The 20,689-nt window shown below is 42.7% G+C and overlaps 1 protein-coding gene across 2 annotated transcripts in view; it reads left to right on the top strand.

Annotated features, from left to right (window-relative positions):
* Nucleotides 1-15,049, top strand: part of VEGFD (vascular endothelial growth factor D) — a 37,329-nt gene extending 22,280 nt beyond the window's left edge. For both annotated transcript variants that reach the window (XM_025437083.3, XM_035711333.2), the window contains exons 3-7: nt 3,978-4,168; nt 7,314-7,462; nt 8,176-8,276; nt 13,356-13,551; nt 14,380-15,049. In XM_025437083.3, coding sequence (XP_025292868.1) covers nt 3,978-4,168; nt 7,314-7,462; nt 8,176-8,276; nt 13,356-13,551; nt 14,380-14,506 — 764 coding nt within the window. In that variant the 3' untranslated portion in view covers nt 14,507-15,049. The remainder of the gene's footprint in view (nt 1-3,977; nt 4,169-7,313; nt 7,463-8,175; nt 8,277-13,355; nt 13,552-14,379) is intronic.
* The last annotated feature ends 5,640 nt before the right edge of the window (nt 15,050-20,689 follow it).

Genomic DNA, 20,689 nt, shown 5'->3' with positions numbered 1-20,689 from the left:
ACCAATAAATTAGGCATAGCTTTTTTATTTCTTGAAAATTCTGTGATTTTTTTTAAGTAAAAATGAAAAGTAGAGGTTGGAAGCTGAATTGTAATATTGCATACTGAGATTACTAGGTGATGGAGGTGAGGAACCCTCTAGACAAAAGAATCCAAACTCCAGATAGGAAATGACCTAATTTGAAATAAGAGGGACGGCGGTGATTGTTCCCTGTAAGGTATGGAGGTTCTTTATAAGAAAACCATTGTCTGTGTATGTACTATGCCATAATGAATGAAGCTTGCCAAACACAGTTGTGTGGCCTCTGATTAGGCATTTGATTTTTTGGATGGCATAGCAAAAGAACACAAGAAGCCACTGTGGCCTTGTTGATTTGGCATTTGAGGTTTGATTAACATACAATTGTCTAGTAATGGATTATATCTATCACATAATGCAAATTGACCAGCAAGCCAAAATTATTATTTTCTTTTTTCTAGAATTATCTGTCTTTGTTTCCCTTTGTTTCCTATAAAAAGATGATGATGTTGCACAGGCCACTGTTGTCGGCTGCAGAGGAGGCTGTGCATAGTTGAGATAAATCTCTCGGCAGCACTGCAGGCCTGAGTGTGAGGAGGATTCTTTGTGCTCATGTGTGTATGACTGTGTGTCTCGGTGAGTTGAGATGATTGGCACCCTGGCCTAGAACCCACTTTAGCCAGAGGTTTGAAGCTCTAGTTTCTGTGTAGTGAATCAGCACAGACTGGAAACAAAGGAGCCAGACCTCACCTAGAGATCCAAGGCTTTAACCAGGGTCCCTATCTGAAAGCCTGAGGTGAGCTTGGAGATACTCTGTGAGAATGGAGATAGACAAGCATTTACCATACAACCAAGATTAGGTGATTAAAAAAGAAAAGTCAGTGACATTGACATTCTTTAAGAAGAAAACCATAAAAAATATAAAAATATTTTTAAAAAAACATAAAAATATGGAATTTGCCAACTCCAAAATGTCTCTTATTACGTGGGGGGATCATCTGAAGTTATTTACTAAGTTAGAAGCAGTAAATAATCAAATCGATGCAATCGATACACCAATTGTTATTTGTTATCAACTCTCATCATGGATTTTGGGGTGATTCCCTGAGGCAGAGCAGTCCTGCTGGACAGTAGGAAAAAATAAGCAAAGTTATGAAACTTTTAAGCAGTGCATTGGTCATAATTCCACACAATTTTTTTTAATTTCACACAATTTTTATTAAAATCTTATCACTCCAACTTTCAAAACTTAGTTATACGAAAAAGCAAATGGAAAGCAACATTTAAATAGAATTTTAAACAGAGAATGTTTTCATAAGTTGACTACTTGTTTTCCCCAGGATTCATGATTAATAACAGTGAATTAAGTAATACTCATTTTAATACCTAATTGGGTAATTTATCTCTTATGGTTACAGCCTGTAGGCTCTTTATATATTCATAATCAGAAATTTAAAAAGGTCTCTTGGGTTAGAAGATTTTATGATGAAAAAACAGAGTTAAGGCAAATGGTGTAGTATATGCAATGTTTCTCAGGCAGCCAAACATCTCGTCTTTTGTGTTTTCAGTGACTTCTGAGGAATATCAAGATGGTGTGTGGGGGGGGAGTCAAGATACAGAAAGGTGTTACAAGGGAATAATTTAGACACTAGGCTCAGATCTCCAACAATAACATCGTACCTGTAGACTTCAAGCAGAAGTTCTCTTTGTCCCTTCCAGTGAAAACATATTCACATCTGGGGGAAGTCAGAATGATGTGGGGAGAGACCAGCACAAATGTGAAGGTGGGGTAAAAATGGAGAAGAGTTTGTCTCTTGCTGTATGAACACATGACCCTCAAACTTAGCTGCTTGGAACAACAGTTTTTATCTCACAGTTTCTGTGGGTTGGGGATACAGACCTGGCCTTGCCGGGTGTCTCTCCTTCAGGGTCTCTGCAGAGGCTGCAGTCAAGGTATCATCTTGTAAGACACTGCTGGCTTTTTTGGGCTGCAGGCGGCATCTCAAGGTTTAATCGGGGCAGGATGCACTTCCCAGTTCACTCGGGGCTTGTTGGCAGGACTCAGCTCCTCGCGGGCTGTTGGCCAGAGTCTGCGCTCAGTTCCTTGCCATGTGGACCTTTCCAGCGGGGCGGCTTGCTTCATCAACGCCTACGAGTTGAGAAGGCAAGAGAAAGAGAGTGGCAGCGAGAGATAGAGACTGCAGGCAAGATAGAAGTCAGTCTTTTTTAAACCTAATCATGGAAGTGACATCCCACCCCTTTTTTTGTATTGTCTTCATGAGAATCAAGTCACTAGGCCCAGCCCCCAGGGAGGAGGGGATTGTACAAGGGTGCGCACACCGGGAGGTGGGCATCACCGGGAGTCAGTTTAGAAGCTTCCTACCACAGGAGGTTTTCACCACCACCTCCAACATATGACAAACTCCACAGTCGCACAGTGAGGCTAAAAGAAGGTCTTTAGAGTTGTCTTTATCATAAAATTGAATCATTTCCCAAAACATCTGCAGAAAGGCTCTACAACTCTGAGTATCAAAGTGTCAGAATCCCATTTTTAAAAATAAACCATGAGACAAAAGCCAGTAGTGTTTTACAAGAAAGTATGTGATCTTTTTATTCCCAGAGGGTGATCTCTTTTTCTGGTTTCCCTCAAATTAGTTAGAATGGCCAGATTATGGCTTGTGCCATCAGAATGAACTGGCTTACTTCCTTTTATTTTTCTTTCTTTCTTTCTTTCTTTCTTTCTTTCTTTCTTTCTTTCTTTCTTTCTTTCTTTCTTTCTTCTTTCTTTCTTTCATTCATAAACATTGGTATTGGGCCCTGGCGAGTGAAAAAAACCCTGGCTCCGAGGCAAAGATGAGCTCCATTTAGATTTCCATTAGTGTCATTGGCCCGCTTTGAATCCTATGGTAGTTACTTAAGCAACCAACAGAAATGTATTTCTTGTTATTTTTTAAAGATTTTATTTATTTATTCATGAGAGACACAGAGAGAGAGGCAGAGACACAGGCAGAGGGAGAAGCAGGCTCCATGCAGAAGCCTGACACGGGACTGATCCCAGGACCCAGGATCAGGCCCTGGGCTGAAGGCGGCGCTAAACTGCTGAGCCAACCAGGCTGCCCCAATATTTTTGTTTTTAAAGATTTTATTTATTTATTTGAGACAGAGAGAGAGAGAGGGCACAAGGAGGGGTAGGGGCAGAGGGAGAGGGAGAAGCAGATCCCCTGTTGAGCAGGGAGCCCAACATGGGGCTCCATCCTAGGACCCTGAGATCATGACCTGAGCGAAAGGCAGGCACTTAACCAACTGAGCCACCCAGGCGCCCCCAGAAATATATTTCTTGATGGTGCCAGGACCCACCCACACCTGACTTCAAGCAGAAAAGAATGCCTTCCAGCTGTGTCCTTAAACTGCTTCTAGATAACACGCATCATTTCTTTACCTGCCTCTGTTTGCTTCCTTTCTGGCCAGCTGGTCCAGATGCACCTGGTGTGGTTTTATTTTTTTATTATTATTTTTTAAGATTTTATTTATTTACTCATGAGAGACAGACAGACAGAGAGAGAGAGAGGGAGAGAGAGAGAGAGAGAGAGAGGCAGAGACACAGGCAGAGGGAGAAGCAGGCTCCACGCAGGGAACCCGATGCGGGACTCGATCCCGGGACTCCAGGATCACGCCCCAGGCCGAAGGCGGCGCTAAACCGCTGGCCCCCCCGGGGAGCCTCCCGGGTGTGGTTTTATTCTGCAGACAGTGATCTTCACCAAAGAAGGTGTCATGTGAGTGGGGAGGAGCTCAGACTTTGGTTTCAGTTTTTTCTGGAACCGATCTTTGGGTAAAGGAGCGACGGGGAAGGAACCGTGGAGCGGGCGAGGTGACCGTGGCGGCGCCCGGCAGCCCACTGGCCGGCGCTGGCACGGCCGGGCCGGTTCTTGAGCCGGTGCCCACGAGCGTCCCGTCCGCAGTCATAGACGAGGAGTGGCAGCGGACGCAGTGCAGCCCCCGGGAGACGTGCGTGGAGGTGGCCAGCGAGCTGGGGAGGAGCACCGACACGTTCTTCAAGCCGCCCTGCGTGAACGTGTTCCGCTGTGGCGGCTGCTGCAACGAGGAGAGCCTCGTCTGTATGAACACGAGCACCTCCTACGTCTCCAAACAGGTACGGGGGCATCGGCAGGTGTGGCCCCTCCAGAGCCCCCCCCCCCACAAGCGTGTTGACAGCCCCAGCTAGGCTCCTTGCCATGCACCGTGCGGAAATGGCCTTGCGGGCCTCATCTCACTTAACCCCTGGAGCAAGCTAACAAACAGGGTATCTATCCTCTTCTCCTCCTACCTGTAGAGATGAGGAAACTGAGCTCAGAGAGCTAACCTGTGGCGGAGCTGGGACCCACATCCAGGTCTGTGGGACTCCAGACCCTGAACTTCTATGGGCTCCTGTCTCTCTGGTGCCATGATGTCAAGAATCAGAAAATCCCAAGGGAGTTACTAGAACAAACGATAAAAGGAAGGAAGAGAGTGGGGCTGCCTTGCATATTCGTTGGGTTCTGTGTTGCTCAAGTGGAGCCACTGAGAAGAGTTGACCCGGGTGGTGTGGGCAGGGAAGTGGGAAGGAGGATGGGTGGTCAAGTGCCCAGCGGTAGCCAAAGCAGGAGCCGTTCCCACCCTGGACCGAAGAGGCTGGGGGCTGGAGCAGTTGTAGGAACCCCAAGAGAAAGGGGAGAAGAGGGCTGCTGGGCCAGCTGGAGGAGTGGCTGCAAGGAGTAGGGGGCAAGGGGTGGAGGAGGCAAGGGGACCTATAGGTGCAGCCACAGAGGTCAGTGTCTTGAGACACAGACCCAGTGGGGGAGGAAGGAGAGAGGATGGCATCTCCGGAAGGGCAAATGGAGCGTATCTAGCACAAAAGATCTTTGAAAATCATTCTCTAGTCCCCATGAAAGAAATAATTCTTCCCTCTCCAGCTTATAAAATCTCTTTTGCCCAGTAGATAAGTTTTTCTATCACTACCGTATTGTTGTCAAATGTAATAAATGTTGCACTGAAAAGCAGTAATAATAAACTTAGGAAAACATTAAAAGCCTAGAAGTCCAACTGCATTCCTTTTGGTTCTGTGTTGCAAATTCCTCACGCATGTTGATGTGTTCATTTAATTGTCACATTAACCTACACAATCTGTTCTCCTTGTGATTGTGAACAGAGGTGGAACAATAAAATTACATATGCAACGAATATATTGTGGTAGGAAATAATCTTTAAAAAAATTTTTTTTAGAGAGGGCAGGAGGAAGGGGAAGGGCAGAAGGAGAGGGAGAGAGAGAATCTTTAGCAGGCTCCACACCCAGTGCAGAGCCCAATGCGGGGCTCTATCTCCTAACCCTGAGATCACGACCTGAGCTGAAATCAAGAGTCAGACACTTAACCAACTGGCACCCAAGCATCCTCCCCCCCGCCTTTTTAAGAGGAAAATTATCTTAACTGGATGGAAAGAATGGTATGCTGATTTGTTTGGTAATACGTTAGCTTATCCTGAATTTTGTTCCCCCTCCCCCCTAAAATATCCCACAAAAGTTTCTTTTTTTCTAAATTCTTTTAGAGAATCTTGGAACTTGTAAAAATTCTGACCTCTTACTATTTGACAGTTGGGGGGAAAAATGACATAAGTATGGCTAACCATCAACTGTCAGTAGAAACAAAGCTTGCATAACATAAGAGGCTTTGGTTCATGACCATGTTATTCCCTAAAGCATAGCTGAAAAATTTCGCAAGAAGATGAAGTTTATGCAAAGTAAACACTCTAAAAACATTCTCTTACTTAGACTCATCGAAGGTCCATTTCATATCAAAAGGTCAGAATAAACACAACTTTAATGGATTGTTTGCACTTAATAGAGAGTTGAATATTTTATTTTGACTGCTGTACTCAACAAATGATTCGTTTTAAAGAATGTACTTAAGTGTAAGTGCACAGCAGTTTTTCTTTCCAAATACGCACACTTGAACATTTTAACAGTGGTTTAAAAAAACTACCTCTCACTCCAAAGTTATGGACTATTTGATTAAATACATCTTTGAAACACAGTGAATAAATGAATACTCTGTGTAGTAAGTAAGGACTACACGGAGTGGGGATTGAATGAACAGAGCACTAAAATCAAGTTCAAATTTATCTGAACCACTCTAGAAACCAAGTAATTGACATTTCTCTGACTTGTACTTGCCAAGATCCCACCTTGCTTCTTCTGGTCACAGAAATTTTGTTCCAAAATGTAATAAGGCATATTCTTAAGAGTATCACCTCTGGCTCCAGAGAAGACGGCCTGGGTTCAAATCCCCACTCTTCCAATCAATAGTTATGTGGCCTTAGGCAAGTTATGTAACCTCTCTGTACGTCTGTTTCTTCACCTATAGGGTTAGGGGAGGAGACATTAAAAAAAAAAATCCACCCTAGAATATTGTTATAAGGGGTGAATGAATGAATAGAGAACAGGACCTGGCATATAGAAACATGGAATGATATTCATGTTACCTATAATTATTTGGTTGGGCATGATGATCTTGTATCAGTCATTATTATGTAATGCTGTATAATACATACCCCAAAACTCTGTGGTTTCAAACAATAATGATTTAGTCTTACCCCTGCATTTAAGATTCAGTTAGTTTTGAGTGGGCCTAACTGCAAGCGGCAGGTTAACTGCAGGTCTGTTCCCTGTATCTCCCATCCCTTGGGCCAGCATGCCTGCTAAATCATGCTCTTCTCATGGCTACAGCATCTGCGGGAGAAAATGAGCCCCCAAAGCACACACAAGTTCAAGTTTGTAGATGTGTCATGTCTGCTAACATCCCGATGGCCAAAGCAAGTCACATAGCCAAGTCCAAAGTCAAGGGACAGGAAACTATTCCTTCAATGGAGATGGTATGAGAAGGGATAAGTAAATAGTTCTGAACGATAATCTGTTCACCATGGTCTCAAAGAAACTTCATAGCTGTAAGTTCATTTAGTCCTTATAATTTACACTCAAATTTAAAATAGGAGCAAGGACCAAGTGCCTTTTACAGGGGTACCAGTGACACCAGAATGGTAAGAGATTTGGCCAAGCTTAAATACTTGCTAAAGTTACATAAGCCCCCAGGCTCCTGACTCCCAGCCCAACATCCTCTCCGTCATGCCAGCCCTTAACCTTATTAGTTCTTTCTTAATGGACAGCTTTGCTAAAGTCACTACCATAGAGGACAAAGGCAAAAACGCAAGCTGTAGAAATTAGCATCTAAATACATATATGTGTTATGGTTCTTCCTCTCCTCTAGCTCTTTGAGATATCAGTGCCTTTGACTTCAGTACCTGAATTAGTGCCTGTTAAGGTGGCCAACCATACAGGTTGTAAGTGCCTGCCAACGGCTCCCCGCCATCCATACTCCATTATCAGAAGATCCATCCAGATCCCAGAAGAAGATCAGTAAGCCTTTCTTGTATTCACTTACGCTTGTTCTTGCTTTGCTAAAGCTGTGTGTGGAGAATATTTCATTATTTTAGGTGTTAGATGTATATGGCGGTAAGACCACAAAGCTCAGTGGTTATGAACTCACCAGGTCTACTTATAGACACCTTTGTTCTTTTTAAAAATTATTTTTATTTTAATTTAATTAATTTTTTAGAGAGAGTGCATGCAAGCAGGGCAAGGGGGGCAGAGGGAGAGGGAGGGAGAGAATCTTAAGTAGGCTCCATGCCCAGCACAGAGCCCGATGTGGGGCTCCATCTCACAACCCTGAGATCCTGACCTGACCTGAAATCCAAAGTCAGATGCTCAACCAACCGCGCCACTCAGGCACCCCTTATCTCCATTTTTAAAAAGGTAGTGCTTAAGAGCTATGTTAGGACAATGTTTACTTTTGGCAAATAAGCTCTGTTGACAGCTAATTTGCACAGTTTTAAAAGCAATCTTCTTAAAAAGATGATAACTGTCCAAAATTACAGTTTAGTTTCCAAATGGAATATTTGTGCTTACAGAATTACTATCTAATAACATACAATTCATAAATATGAATTAAGCTCCTTAAAAACCATCACTATTCTCCACTCAGAAATGTATTCAGCATTTTAAAAAAATGCCCCAAAGGTGTGATTGCCCTTGAAATATTTTAAATCTGGTTTGTTATTTTCTTTTCCTAGCTGTTCCCATTCCAAGCAACTCTGTCCTGTTGACATGCTATGGGATAGCGACAAATGTAAATGTGTTTTACAGGAGGAGAATCCACTCGTTGGAATGGAAGGTAATGATGACAGTAAGGAAATAAAAATAGTAATAATAAAAATGACAATTGTAACTAACATCTATTGAGTGCTTACTATGGCCAGGCAATGTTGTAAGCCTTTTAGATGTATTAACTCAATTACTCCTCACAACAATCCTTAATGTACTATTATTATCCTTTTTTTTTTTACAATGACAGAATGGACACATCAAGATATCTAGTAATTTTCTCCAGATTACACAGCTAAGAGTGATAGAAGCAGTCAGATTCCAGAGCCCACTGTGCTTTCATTATATAGTAAGTCTACCAATGCACGGCTCTGCTTTTTAATCTTAAAGAAAAACCCAGTGATTAGAACATCTCACAACCCTGGATCTGAAAGGCAATGGTAGCCTTTCATGAAAGCTACTTCAAAACGAAACACTAGTCAACCACATTTTACTAATTTATTTGTATAGAAGCCTCACAGGAATATAAAGTAATTTTAGACTTATTGGTTTCTTTCAACTGTGGCATGTGAAAACAGGCCAATTATTTGAGAAAAAGAAATGGGGAGTAGGAGAAAACTTTTTCTGAAACTATGGCAAAGTAAAAGCAAAACATGGCCAGCTATTGGGCGATGGGGAGTCGGGAACCACATGTCATCACTGCTCAGAACTCGTAATGCTGTGATGTTTGATGATGACTATTTGGCTGAAAATGAATGCGTTGTTAGAATTTATTTCCCAGAGGACATGACAGGATTCCACTGGAAAAAAAAATCACAAGGAGTCATGTACCTTGAACTTGCTTGTTTTAAACTATGATCTCCAAGCAAGACTTTGTAAGGACTAAACTCTATGGAATAATGTCCTAGAAACCGTAAATAATGTTCTACTTTCTAGACTTCTGTCTCTCGGCTTCCTTCTTATTGTTTTCATGAGAGTTCATGCAAGTCTTGAATGTCATCTACATCCTTTCCACCATGTGTTCAGATTATCCTCTGCTAGAAAAGACCTTGGTCATGAGGAAGCCTGCCACCCACCGAGGCAGCACAGTTACCCTGGGCACACTCTTGTTGTTAGTAAACTGTATTGAAGCTCAATCTCTGTCTCTAGGACAGGACCAGTCAATGGAATGACAGTGAGAGTCACATGTGTAACTTACATTTCATGGTACTCACATGAAGAAGGTCAAAAGGAACAAGTACATTTAATTTTTGTATATTTTATTTAATCTAACATAGCAAGATAGTATCATTTTGACGTGTCATCAATATACATTCATAAATGAGATACCCTGGGGAGGGACTCAGCTGGTGCACGTGTGTGCTGAGAGTGGGAAGAGTGGGGCAGAAGGAGAGCAGTGCTCTGAGTGGGGCCAGCATGAGTGCTCAGGACTGAAAGTATGAGAAGGTAGCATGTCAGGGTGCTGAAAAAAGTTCAGCGTGGTGGGAACCTAATGGGAGGGGGCTGGGTAGATGTGAGAGAGGAAGCTGGAGGAGTTCACAAGGGACCTGGGGCATCTTGTTCCAGAGACTGGATGTGATGCTAAGGGCAAAGGGAACTCCCTCAACTGGGTCAAGCAGGAGAGTGATAGCACCAATTAGAATTTTTTAAAGATTTATTTATTTGAGAGAGAGAGAGAGAACATGCATGAATTGGAGGGGCAGGGGGAGAATCTTCAAGCAGACTTGCCACTGAGCACAGAGTCCAACTCGATCTCATGACCCATGAGATCACGAACCATGAGTTGAAACCAAGAGTCAGACATTTAATCGACTGAGCCACCCAGGCGCCCCATGGCAGCACCAATTAGAATTTTAACACAATCAACCAGTGACAGGATAGAAGATGTGTTGGTCCGGGGCAGGAAAGGAGACAGGGGACTTCTGGAGAAGTTGCAGCAGTGATGGAAGTGAGAGGCATGGGGTAGCTAGATCACCGTCACCTCTCCAGTGGCCTCGTCAAACTCATGACATACTGAGCTTACTGTTCACTGAACACCCTTTTCACACATGTGGCCGTTAAGCCAACTGCCTTTTCTACACCTACAATGACTTCTCTTCCCTGAATGAGCATGTTCGGGTTAGCGAATCCAAGATCAGTTTAATTTCATCTCTTTGGATTCAGGTCATAAACAATAAAACAAACAATACCAAAAAAGAAAAATTGGAGGGTCCTGATTTTATATTTTAAATTCCTCAAGAATTTACCTGGAAAAAAATCCATGAACTTGTTGATAAAAAATGATGAAAGAGACAAGGCTGAGAACAGAACTCATGGTATTCCATCCTCAACCTTGCTAGGGTGGAAATCAATATATGACGCTTCAGGGTATCACCCTTAGCTAGTTGCTGTTTCACTCAGTTCTACAGACAGTCTCTGTTACTTTTTTTTTTTTAAAGTAACCTCTACACTAAAGTAGGGTTCAAATTCACAACCTTGTGATCAAGAGTCACAGGTTCTACCAACTGAGCCAGCCAGGTGCCCCCCATTTCTGTTACTTTTAGTTAATGCTTATAAGGATTGAAGCCAGCCACTGCTAACTACCTTTCTGTAGCTCAGCAAACACCTAGTGGACTGTGTTTCCCTAAACTACAGAAGAAGGGCATTGGTTCTATCTGAAATGGTCTGAATGAATCTCTACCGCCACCTTGTGATTCATGCAAGTCTTTTAGGAGCTCCTTAAGTATCCTTTAACAATCTGTTTTGTTTTTAGTTTAATTCCAATATAGTTAACATACGCTGTAACAGTAGTTCCAGGTGTACAATATAGTGATTCAGCGCTTCCGTACATCACCTGGTGCTCATCAGGACGATGCACGCCTTAATCTCGGTCACCCGTTTCCCTCCTCCCCACCCCCTTCCCCTCTGATAACCATCAGTTTGTTCTCTAGAGGTGAGAGTCTGTTTCTTGGTTTGCGTCTCTCCCTCCTTTTGTTCCCCCTTCGCTTGCTTGTTTTGTTTCTTAAATGCCACATATGAATGAGATCATATGGTGTTTGTCTTTCTCTGACTGACTTATTTCACTTAGCATTATACTCTCTAGCTCCATCGATGTCATTGCAGATGGCAGGATTTCATTCTTTTTTATGGCTGAATAATATTCTGTTGTAGTGCTTCTTCTTTATCCATTTGTGAATCAATGGACAATTCCAGACTTCAAGTTATATTACAAAGCTATAGTCATCAAAACAGTATGGTACTGGCACAAAAATAGACACATAGATCAGTGGAACAGAATAGAAAACCCAGGACTGAGTCCTCAGGTATGTGGTCAATTAATCTTTGACAAAACAGGAAAGAAGAGCCAATGGGAACAATCTATTCTCATCCTGCCCCAAAGTGGCATATACCTCATCGACATATGGCTTACAAAGCTCGCCTTTTTCCTCTTCATGCAATTCTGAGAATCTCCCCCAGATCTGGCCTTCCAACACCCTTTCCATGTGGTTCCTTGAATACCATCAGTCACAGAGCAGTTAAAACTATGAGATTAGACAACATGAGATTGCCATTTTGATATACTGTCAGTGGTCAGATATTGACAAGAATATATGGTTTAACCCAATGTCTTGGAACAATGGACGGGATTCTTCAGGGTCTTCCTACATCAGCCTGTTTCGGGACCCTTTTACTACAGCGAATGAACTCAACATTTGTCATGTGCCTATTTTATGTCAGAATGATGATATCTGATTCCAATAACCTTCAGTATTTTTTAATTCATAGAGGAAATAGACATATGTAAGCAGTGCAAGAAAGGACAGGATGGAAATATGCACAGGGTAAGGGCACTTAGCTAAACTTGTAGAAGTTGAGAAAGATACCTGGGGAGAAAGATGACTGGCAGGGAGAAGGGCAAGGCCAAAAGCATGGGGCTGAGAGACCCTGGGATATCAGGGGAACAAAAAGTAGTATAATTTGATATGGATGGAGCACAGGGTATATATGATGGGGGCGGAGGGAGAAAGATGAGTCTGGGAGATTAGGAAGGTCTCCATCATGGAGGCTTTCATATGACCCTGGTTGGGAAAACAGTCTGTTATTGGGAACCTTTTAAGAAACTTAATGCAGTAGAGTAATGTGATTAGATCTGCATTTGATAATATTGTGGAAAATGGATTGAAGGGATAAAACTTGTGATGGCAAGATCTGTGACAACCATCTACACAAAAAAATATTAGGGTGCTGACTGAGGTGGTGGCAGTGTTGATGGAAATGATAGAACAAAGTCAGGATGGCAGAACTGGGTGCACAAAGTGATGAGACCCAATATGGCAGGTGAGTCGGGAGTGATGGCACCATTCCCTAAACAAGGCAGATTTAGAGAGAAGCAGGTTTGGGGAAGAAACTAACCATGTACTTGCCTCCAGAACATTCAAGAATGCTAAAGTGTCACAGTCACGTTCTTCCCAAGTTTCTTCTTTTCCATTTCCTGCACTGAATTTCAACTTGGTGATCAGAATTGGACATGGAGTAGCAGTTACCCAATTGTTGTGTACACTTTCTAGAAGAAATAGCTGTCAACTAAGTGTGTCTAAATCTTCTCAGGCCCTCCTCTCAGCTGAACGTGTTCTTCCAACAGATAGTCTGCGGAATCAAGGTTTATCATCACTGTTGTATCTTTTATAACAGCGTTGTGATCTGTGGTGAGGAAATACATCACTTTGCATTTGTATCCACAGTCTGGAATGTCTGAGGTGTACTTCGATCATGCCCATACTTCTGTTCCTCCCTTCTTTTACTCTTCATCTAAAAACTAGGAAGGACCAGACTCAAAATTCCTCGATATCCTATGTTTTATTACTAATACTTGCCTGTGAAAGTTTGCATTTTGTAACCAGTCACCAACCTAAAAATCTCTTTGAAAATCATATCAAAAATACTCAGCTTATAACATCTTTCTCACAAACTTAAGAACACATGAACTCAGTATTGGTATTGTGAAATCAGAGGTGAATCTCCCCCACCATGTGAAAAAACTAGGAGCAAAAATCTACAGGAAAGGAGATCAGAAAAGTTATTTTAGAATAACAGAAAGTATACAACTAATTTTGATGCCACGTTTTCCGTGCTACAGCCATCTGACCAAACTTTTTCTGTTTCTGTTTAGACCACTCTCACCTCCAGGAACTGGCTCTCTGCGGGCCGCACATGAAGTTTGACGACGATCGTTGCGAGTGTGTCTGTAAAACACCGTGTCCCAGAGATCTCATCCAGCACCCAGAAAACTGCAGTTGCATGGAGTGCAGAGAGAGCCTGGAGAGCTGCTGCCAGAAGCACAAGATATTTCACGCAGACACCTGCAGGTGAAAGGCATTTTCACTTTCACCTTCATTTGACTCATTGACAAATGTGAATGCCATTAATGTGAATGCCATTTCACTTTGGTGAAATTCCTTCTGAAAGCATTTTTTTTTTTTTGCAGTGCCCAAGTCCCTTTTATTGATAGTAAAACAGAGGTTTGGCAACCAAGGACAAGTGAGAGTATATAGAGTGATGAGTAATTGTGAAACCAAGAAAATCCTGGGGCGCCTGGGTGGCTTAGCTGGTTAAGCAGCTGACTTTTGGTTTCACTCAGGTCATGATCTCAGGGTCCTGGGATCAAGCCCTGCACCAGGCTCTGTGCCCAGCAGGGAGTCTGCTTGAGACTCTCCCTCTCCCTCCACCTCTCCACTCCCTTGCCCCAGTAAATAAATAAATCTTAAAATAAAAAAAAAAAAGAAAAGAAAAGAAAAAGAAAGTCCTGCCTGCTGTTGTTGGGTATGGATCTTCCACAAAATTTTAATTGATGAGATTTAAGCAATTATTTGGAGGGTGAGTTTCAGATCAGCACGTTCTCTGGTTGGATCTCTCTCAGTATATGTCCACATGTTTGTTTGTTCTTTGAGGAAGGGGATAGCACTGGATTTATACAGCAAGAAATATATTGATAAATAGAACCCTTACAGGTCACCATTTGGGCTTTCATAGGCTTTTTTGCATCCATGTGGAATAACTGTTCAGGGTGTTATACTGACATTTTAAATACATATCGGGAAGATTTATGTTGAAAACTTAATCACATCAGAACAGAGTTATTCCTTTGAATTTAGTCCTTGATTCCGAATTCTCATGTTTATTTTCTTTTGCAACAGCTGTGAGGACAGATGTCCCTTTCACACCAGAACATGTGCGCATGGAAGACCAGCATGTGCAAAGCACTGCCGCTTTCCGAAGGAGAAAAGGGCTGCCTATGGGTTCCATGGTCAAGAAAATCCTTGACTCAACTTGGTTCCTGAGTTCCCCATCCCTAACATTTTAAACAGCATGCTGCTTTGCCAAGTTGCTGTCACTGATTGTTTTTTTTTCCCCACGTACAAGAAAAAAAAATCTGTTTTACCCAGTCCCACAATGAATTCAGACCACCCTTCCATTACACACCAGCTGAGGCTTCCCTGGTTCACTGACAGATGACTTCCAACTGAAGATGCCCCTGCACAGCAGGATGGAGAGGAGGGAACCTGTAGCAGCCCCCTCCCTTTTTTTTTGGTGAATGTTAAAGGTCTGATCATCCTAGAATCACAGGGGCCATAAAATTGATTACTCAAAGCCAACAAGGCAATTTTATAGTCTCCAAGTCCTTCGCTAATGCAGCTGTCTTGTGAATTCTTCTGACTCTTTATTATGCAGATTTTGATTTGTATGATCAGCACTGATTTTCTGATTACTGTCCAGCTTGTAGTTTTGAGTTTACTGAACTACTGTCTGTTGTTTCATATTTAAGTGTATTTAAAGAAAATAAACACCATTATTCAAGCCGTGGAATTTTGTGTTATTTAATATGGTACCACTCTAAATTTCATGCCAAGGGAAAAAATATGTCTTAAAGAGAGAAAGGGATCGAGAAGGGGGAGGGATGGGGAGAGACATGGGCACAGCAACACTTGATGTCAGTTAGGGGAAGCCCAGGCAGTAGCTCTCAGAAGGTTTAAGATTTTTTTTTAAGATTTTATTTATTTATTTAAGAGGGAGAGAGAGCAAGCAAGCACAGAGGGGGAGGGTGTGGGAGAAGCAGACTCCCCGCTTAGCAGAAAGCCCTACAAGGCACAGGGCTCAATCCCAGGCTCCTGGGATCATGATCTGAGCTGAAGACAGATGCTTCACCGACAGCCACCCAGGCGCCCCGCAGAAGGTTTAAGATTCTAAATGAGGGTTAGTGGGGCCCCTGGGTGGCTTCAGCTCAGATCATCTCCTTCCCTCTCCCTTGGCCCCTCCCGCCACTCATGCTTATGCTCTCGCATGCTCTGTCTCTCACAGATAAATAAAATCTAAGTAAGGTTAAGCAAATGTGACCCAAGTTTAAAATCTGTCTTTCCTTTGAGATTCAGTGTAACTTAACCTGACCCACATCTCGTGATGGAGGAGAGCCCAGGAATCCCCCCTGATGTCTTTGAGAACTTGTGTCTTCTGGCCGCCTCCAGCTCCAACTGCGGGCACCCATTCTCGGGTCATTCACATCTCACTTCTCGTGGCCAAGGGCTTCCTCTCTCTGTCGCATGGCCACCCAGGAAGGGAGCACGGGCCTTTTCCCTTGTTGTTTTTCTCCAAAACAATCCCACAAATACCTTTTTGATGGCACAGACTTTAATGAACGTTTGGTAAACCAGAGGGAGTGATATAGCATTAGCAGAATTGAGGCAGCATTACGAGTATTAAGCGGTGTGTTTTTTTTTTTTTTTAGCAAATTAAGTCAATTTCACAATTTCACAGAATTTAGCAAATAACTTAAAAACGGATGCCCTCCCCAGCATCTTGCTGAAATGGAAAGATGATAGATAGGTAGATAGGTAGACAGGATCTGCTACAACACCGCAGACTTTTGTAAATAGCTGTGTTCGGCTTATCTCTCCTCGCACTGCGACCTCCTTACCATCAGAAACTGTCCCGACCAAATTTGTGCGACCTGAGTTCCTCAGACCATGGTTATTACCAGGGGGAAGGTGATGATAGACACAGCAAAATCATTCTGTTCCTCCTAATTGTTGGATCCTGGCCCCAATCCCTACCCTTCCTCTCTCGGTTCATAAGCGGTTCCTGAATTCTCCTCTCGCTCCCCCAGGTCCTCTGCGGCCTGTGGCTCTGCCCCCCTGCTCCTTTCCTGGCTTTAGTGCTCAGTCCCTGCTCTGGGGACACAGCTGTTCTAGACCTGGCTTGGGACCAGTCCTCATCATGCTGCCATTGTTACTGCTGTCATCTGCTGGCAGCGGCCCTGTCCTGTCACTGTTCCTCCTCCCCCTACTTTATGACCCTCAAGCCAAAAGGCCTTCCTCCTCCTAGTTTCACTGTTTGATTCCTAGCCTTCTGAGAGGGCTCAGACCTAATGCATTAGCGTCCAGCTCCTCCTAGCTGTGTTCCTTCACTCAGTTCCTACCAATCTCTCCTCCTCTGTGGTTGTTGGTCACATCCCCTTGGGAGCTGGGGCAGCACACAGCCCGAGGGACACTGCACAAAGGAGTCACCTTGCTCAGCTTTGGTAAAAAAAGAGAGCCTAAATCCAAGGACTGGCTCTGCCACCTAATCTCATTATGGGCTGAGCAGCCCCGTGGATCCTCAGTTTCCACGCCTGCCAAATGTGGGTGGTAATCTCATCTCCTTGCTCTCAGAGTTGCTAACCTCACTTGGGTGACGGTAAATGAAAACAATTTGAAAAATACAATGTAATTTACAATTTACAGGGATCTTCCTGAAAGAGAGAAGCATGACTATGAGCAAAGTTCTTGGCTTATCCTGGATTCCTGGATCTGCCCTAAAAACAACTCCAACCATGTTTTGCTTAGTGGCTCTGGCTTCCTAACTGCCATTTAGGTGGAGATATTATAGAGAATTCTGGGCTAGGACAAAACTATTTGCTGTCTGGCTTTGCACCTCTAACCCTCCATAACTACCAAGACATCTGCATTTGGATCTCTGAGGCTGTGTCCGAGCTGAGATGGGGCTGGTCCTCAGGGTGGACATGGGGTAACTGGACTACTGCCTTCTTAGAATTTGCTGGTCATTGTACAGGAGTATTTGTCATGCTAATAGCTTTGGAATGTGGACTGAAAATTCTCAACTTGTTGCAAAATAAAAATATGTGAGAAGCCTCAAGAGCTTAAAGCAAACACAGTAAATGCCAGTGATGCATGATGTCCCTGATTATCTAAGCCACAAGGCTGGAGAATGTATTAATAGGGCAGCACAGATCATAAATCTGGGACTAAAGAAAGCAGTGTGGCAGGACGCCCTTCAGAGTTGGAAACAGATTAGACAGCATAATGGACAGAGTTGGATGAGATTAAAATACTGACATCCTTGGTAAAGGAGATGACACAAATCATCCATTTTAGGGCTTTTTTTTTTTTAAGTAAACTCTATCCCCAATGTGGGGCTCAAACTCGTGACTCCGAGATCAAGAGTCCCATGCTCTACTGACTGAGCCAGCCAGGGTGCCCCCATTTTAAAGCTTTCAAGAAAAATAGTAGTTTGGTGAAAATTGTGATTTTAATGGATTTGGCCAACGAGAGCTGGACTTTGTCTAACGTACTCATAATCCTCAGTGTGAAAGCAATGTCTTACATTTAGTAGGTACCTAATAAATAATAATCAATCAATCAATAACAAAGAAGTATTGCATTGATTTTGTGCCCAGTGAATGGGAACTCGTCTGCTGCTGGAAGCCCAAGGTGAGCTCTCATTCTCCAGGGCCTCTCTCCAAATGGCTTTTCATCATTCAGTATCTTGCCTGAGCTTCTTTGCAGCATAGCCATTGGCGATCAAGAGGAGAGTGTCCGATAGGACATTCCTCCGCGCATAAGCGCTTACTAATTCAGCTTCTGCTGCTTCTCCTTCACTGATGACCCACTGGCCAAGCAGATCACACTGCCCAGCCCGGAGTCAGCGTGGGAGGGGATAAGACAGGAGTGTGAATATTGGAAAGTGGCTCATGGAAAGCTGCCGATGTAAACGTCTCCCACAAGCCTGGTTCCTGCCTCCAGCCACATGTGGCACCGATAGCCTTTGTCATTCATTCTACAAGAGCTGAACCCAGTTCATGTGTTCCCGCTTTTCCACATACAGAGTCCAGGATCCATGGTGGCTTTGGTCTGATTACCATTTTGCATCCTGGTTCTGTGTCTGATACGTGGAAATGTTTGTTCTTTTTTTTAAGTCACAGCTATAACATTTTGATTTTTCTCATCTCTCTCTATTTGAAGCAGAACGAGGAGTGAATAGTCCCAAAATGTTAATTGAAAATAGTATTTTGGCTGGAAGTCTGGCTCAACATCAAGTCCATTTTCCTCAGTAAGATCCTCTACCAGTTTGCTTGAACCTTCGCTGGAAATGCTACTGCTCTGTCTGAACCCTTCCTCTCCTCGTCCCCTGCATAACAGCACAGGAGTGTACACTGGACAGTCAGCACCTGTGTCTCTACCTCGTCCCTCTTATTCTTGGAATGATCTTGCTCCTAACAGTAACCTGAGCACTTTTTACTTCTACGCTAAATGCTGGCAGCTAGAAATGCTCTTTCCCTCAGAACCCCCAGTATTTTTTTTTTTTTGTATTTTTCTTACAGTGCTGACACTTCCTACCTTTTCTCACAGGTGTTTGCATATGCCTTAACCCCGCCTTGGTTCCTTGGGTATACGGCTCATGCTAGAATTTCCCTGCCCTGGGTTTTGTATGTAGATAGCAGGCTCTCAATACAAATGTGTGGCCTTTCCACTCCAAAATTATCCAAGGGAGCTTGGAGCTGAATTTTCAAAGAGCTGGATTTCAAGGGAAGGTGATACTCACATTTATTTGATACCTTCTCCGTTCATAGGTTATTTTATACTACAACTGGTACTGACTGCCCTCATATTTTACTAAGTGTAATCAGAATACACTGCATGTAAGTAGTATTAATTAATTTAATTAATTTAATTGATTAATAAATTAATTTAATTTAATTTATTTAATTTTAGTAGCCTCTAAGAAAATTCTCTAAAATCATACCTTGATTCTACACACTTAGGCCGAACAGTATAATTAGAATTATCCCTAGATTTATAGCATAATCCTGATTCTACAACTTTTCCTTTGACTTTTAGAAAGTGGCCTTAAATATGAATGGACTATAAATGGAGTCTCATACCCACATGAGATTGTGAGCCATGCGTAGAATTATGATTTATTTGCCTTTAATGCTCAGCGCCTAGGTCAGAGACTGGAGCATGATGAATGAATTTCAATGTTTTCATACTGCCACAACCTATACACTTCATTGGAACAGCCTGCAGTTTTCTCAGCCCTCTCCCCCGCCACAGAGACTCGGCAACAGTGCGCCTTTATTAATAATTTATAAAGGTCAGGCTATTCTACAGTACTTAAAACACAAAGAACCTTTCAAGAAAAGGGGATTGCTTTTTACTGCTGGAAAAAGGTATATAAAAGCTAGGAAGGATTAAAAAAACTTTTAAAACATAGGGACCGTGTTTAATATTCCTTGTATTCCCCACAAAGTCTTCTACAGAGTAGGCACTCAGTAAATGTTTGATGATAAAGGTAGAAAATATTCTGTTTTGAGAAAAGATCACAACTCTTTTGAAGGAGTATTGGCATCGGGATCTTAAAATTTCAAATGTGCATTGTGCTTAGAACTATGGTACTGGCAAACCAGAGGATCAATAATTGGACTTATTATACTTTCCAGGGTCTCTACTCATACCTTTTGTACTGAAACCTACTGCAAAAAAATAAAAAATAAAACCTATGGCAAAAATGAAAAGGAGACCAAAGCAATGCTGTAACATCTGGTAGTGTTGGTGCTATCTGTGCAACCAACTGCAAATTATTAAACTTGAGTAAGTATCCTTGAGCCTTCATTATCTTTATTCTCTGATGCTTCAATATTATTAACCCAGTGCAGAGTATCTATTCCTACTTGACTTAAATAACTTTAACTCATTAAAGTAACTCATTAATCCACTTCAAATACTACAACCAAAATGCTCTTTGAATTATATCATTGAACTGTAATTTTAAGAAAAGAATAGGGAGGGAGAGAATGCGTGGGAGGAGCAGTGGGAGAGAATCTTCAAGCAGACTCCCCCACTGAGTGTGGAGCCAGATCCTGGGCTGGATCCCAGACCCATGAGATCAAGACCTGAGCGGAAACCAAGAGTCCAACCCTTAACCTCCTGAGCCACCCAGGCAACCCTGAACTGTCATTTTTATATGGTACACTCCGTAAAATATTTTCAATACATTTTATTGGGTATGAATATGCATTTGTACTGGGATTGTGGCAGTATCAGATAAAAACATTCATTAATACAACTACAAATTGTTCAATGTCTATTACCAGGAACAAACCCTGCCTCAGCTTACTATCTGGCTAGAATGGCAGACATTTAACAAGCAAATTCAATTTCCAGTTTTCAGAAA

Source organism: Canis lupus, chromosome X, assembly GCF_003254725.2.
Source record: "Canis lupus dingo isolate Sandy chromosome X, ASM325472v2, whole genome shotgun sequence".
Classification (NCBI taxonomy): domain Eukaryota; kingdom Metazoa; phylum Chordata; class Mammalia; order Carnivora; family Canidae; genus Canis; species Canis lupus.
The sequence above is the reverse complement of the archived record's forward strand: the minus strand, read 5'-3'. Positions and strand labels throughout refer to the sequence as shown.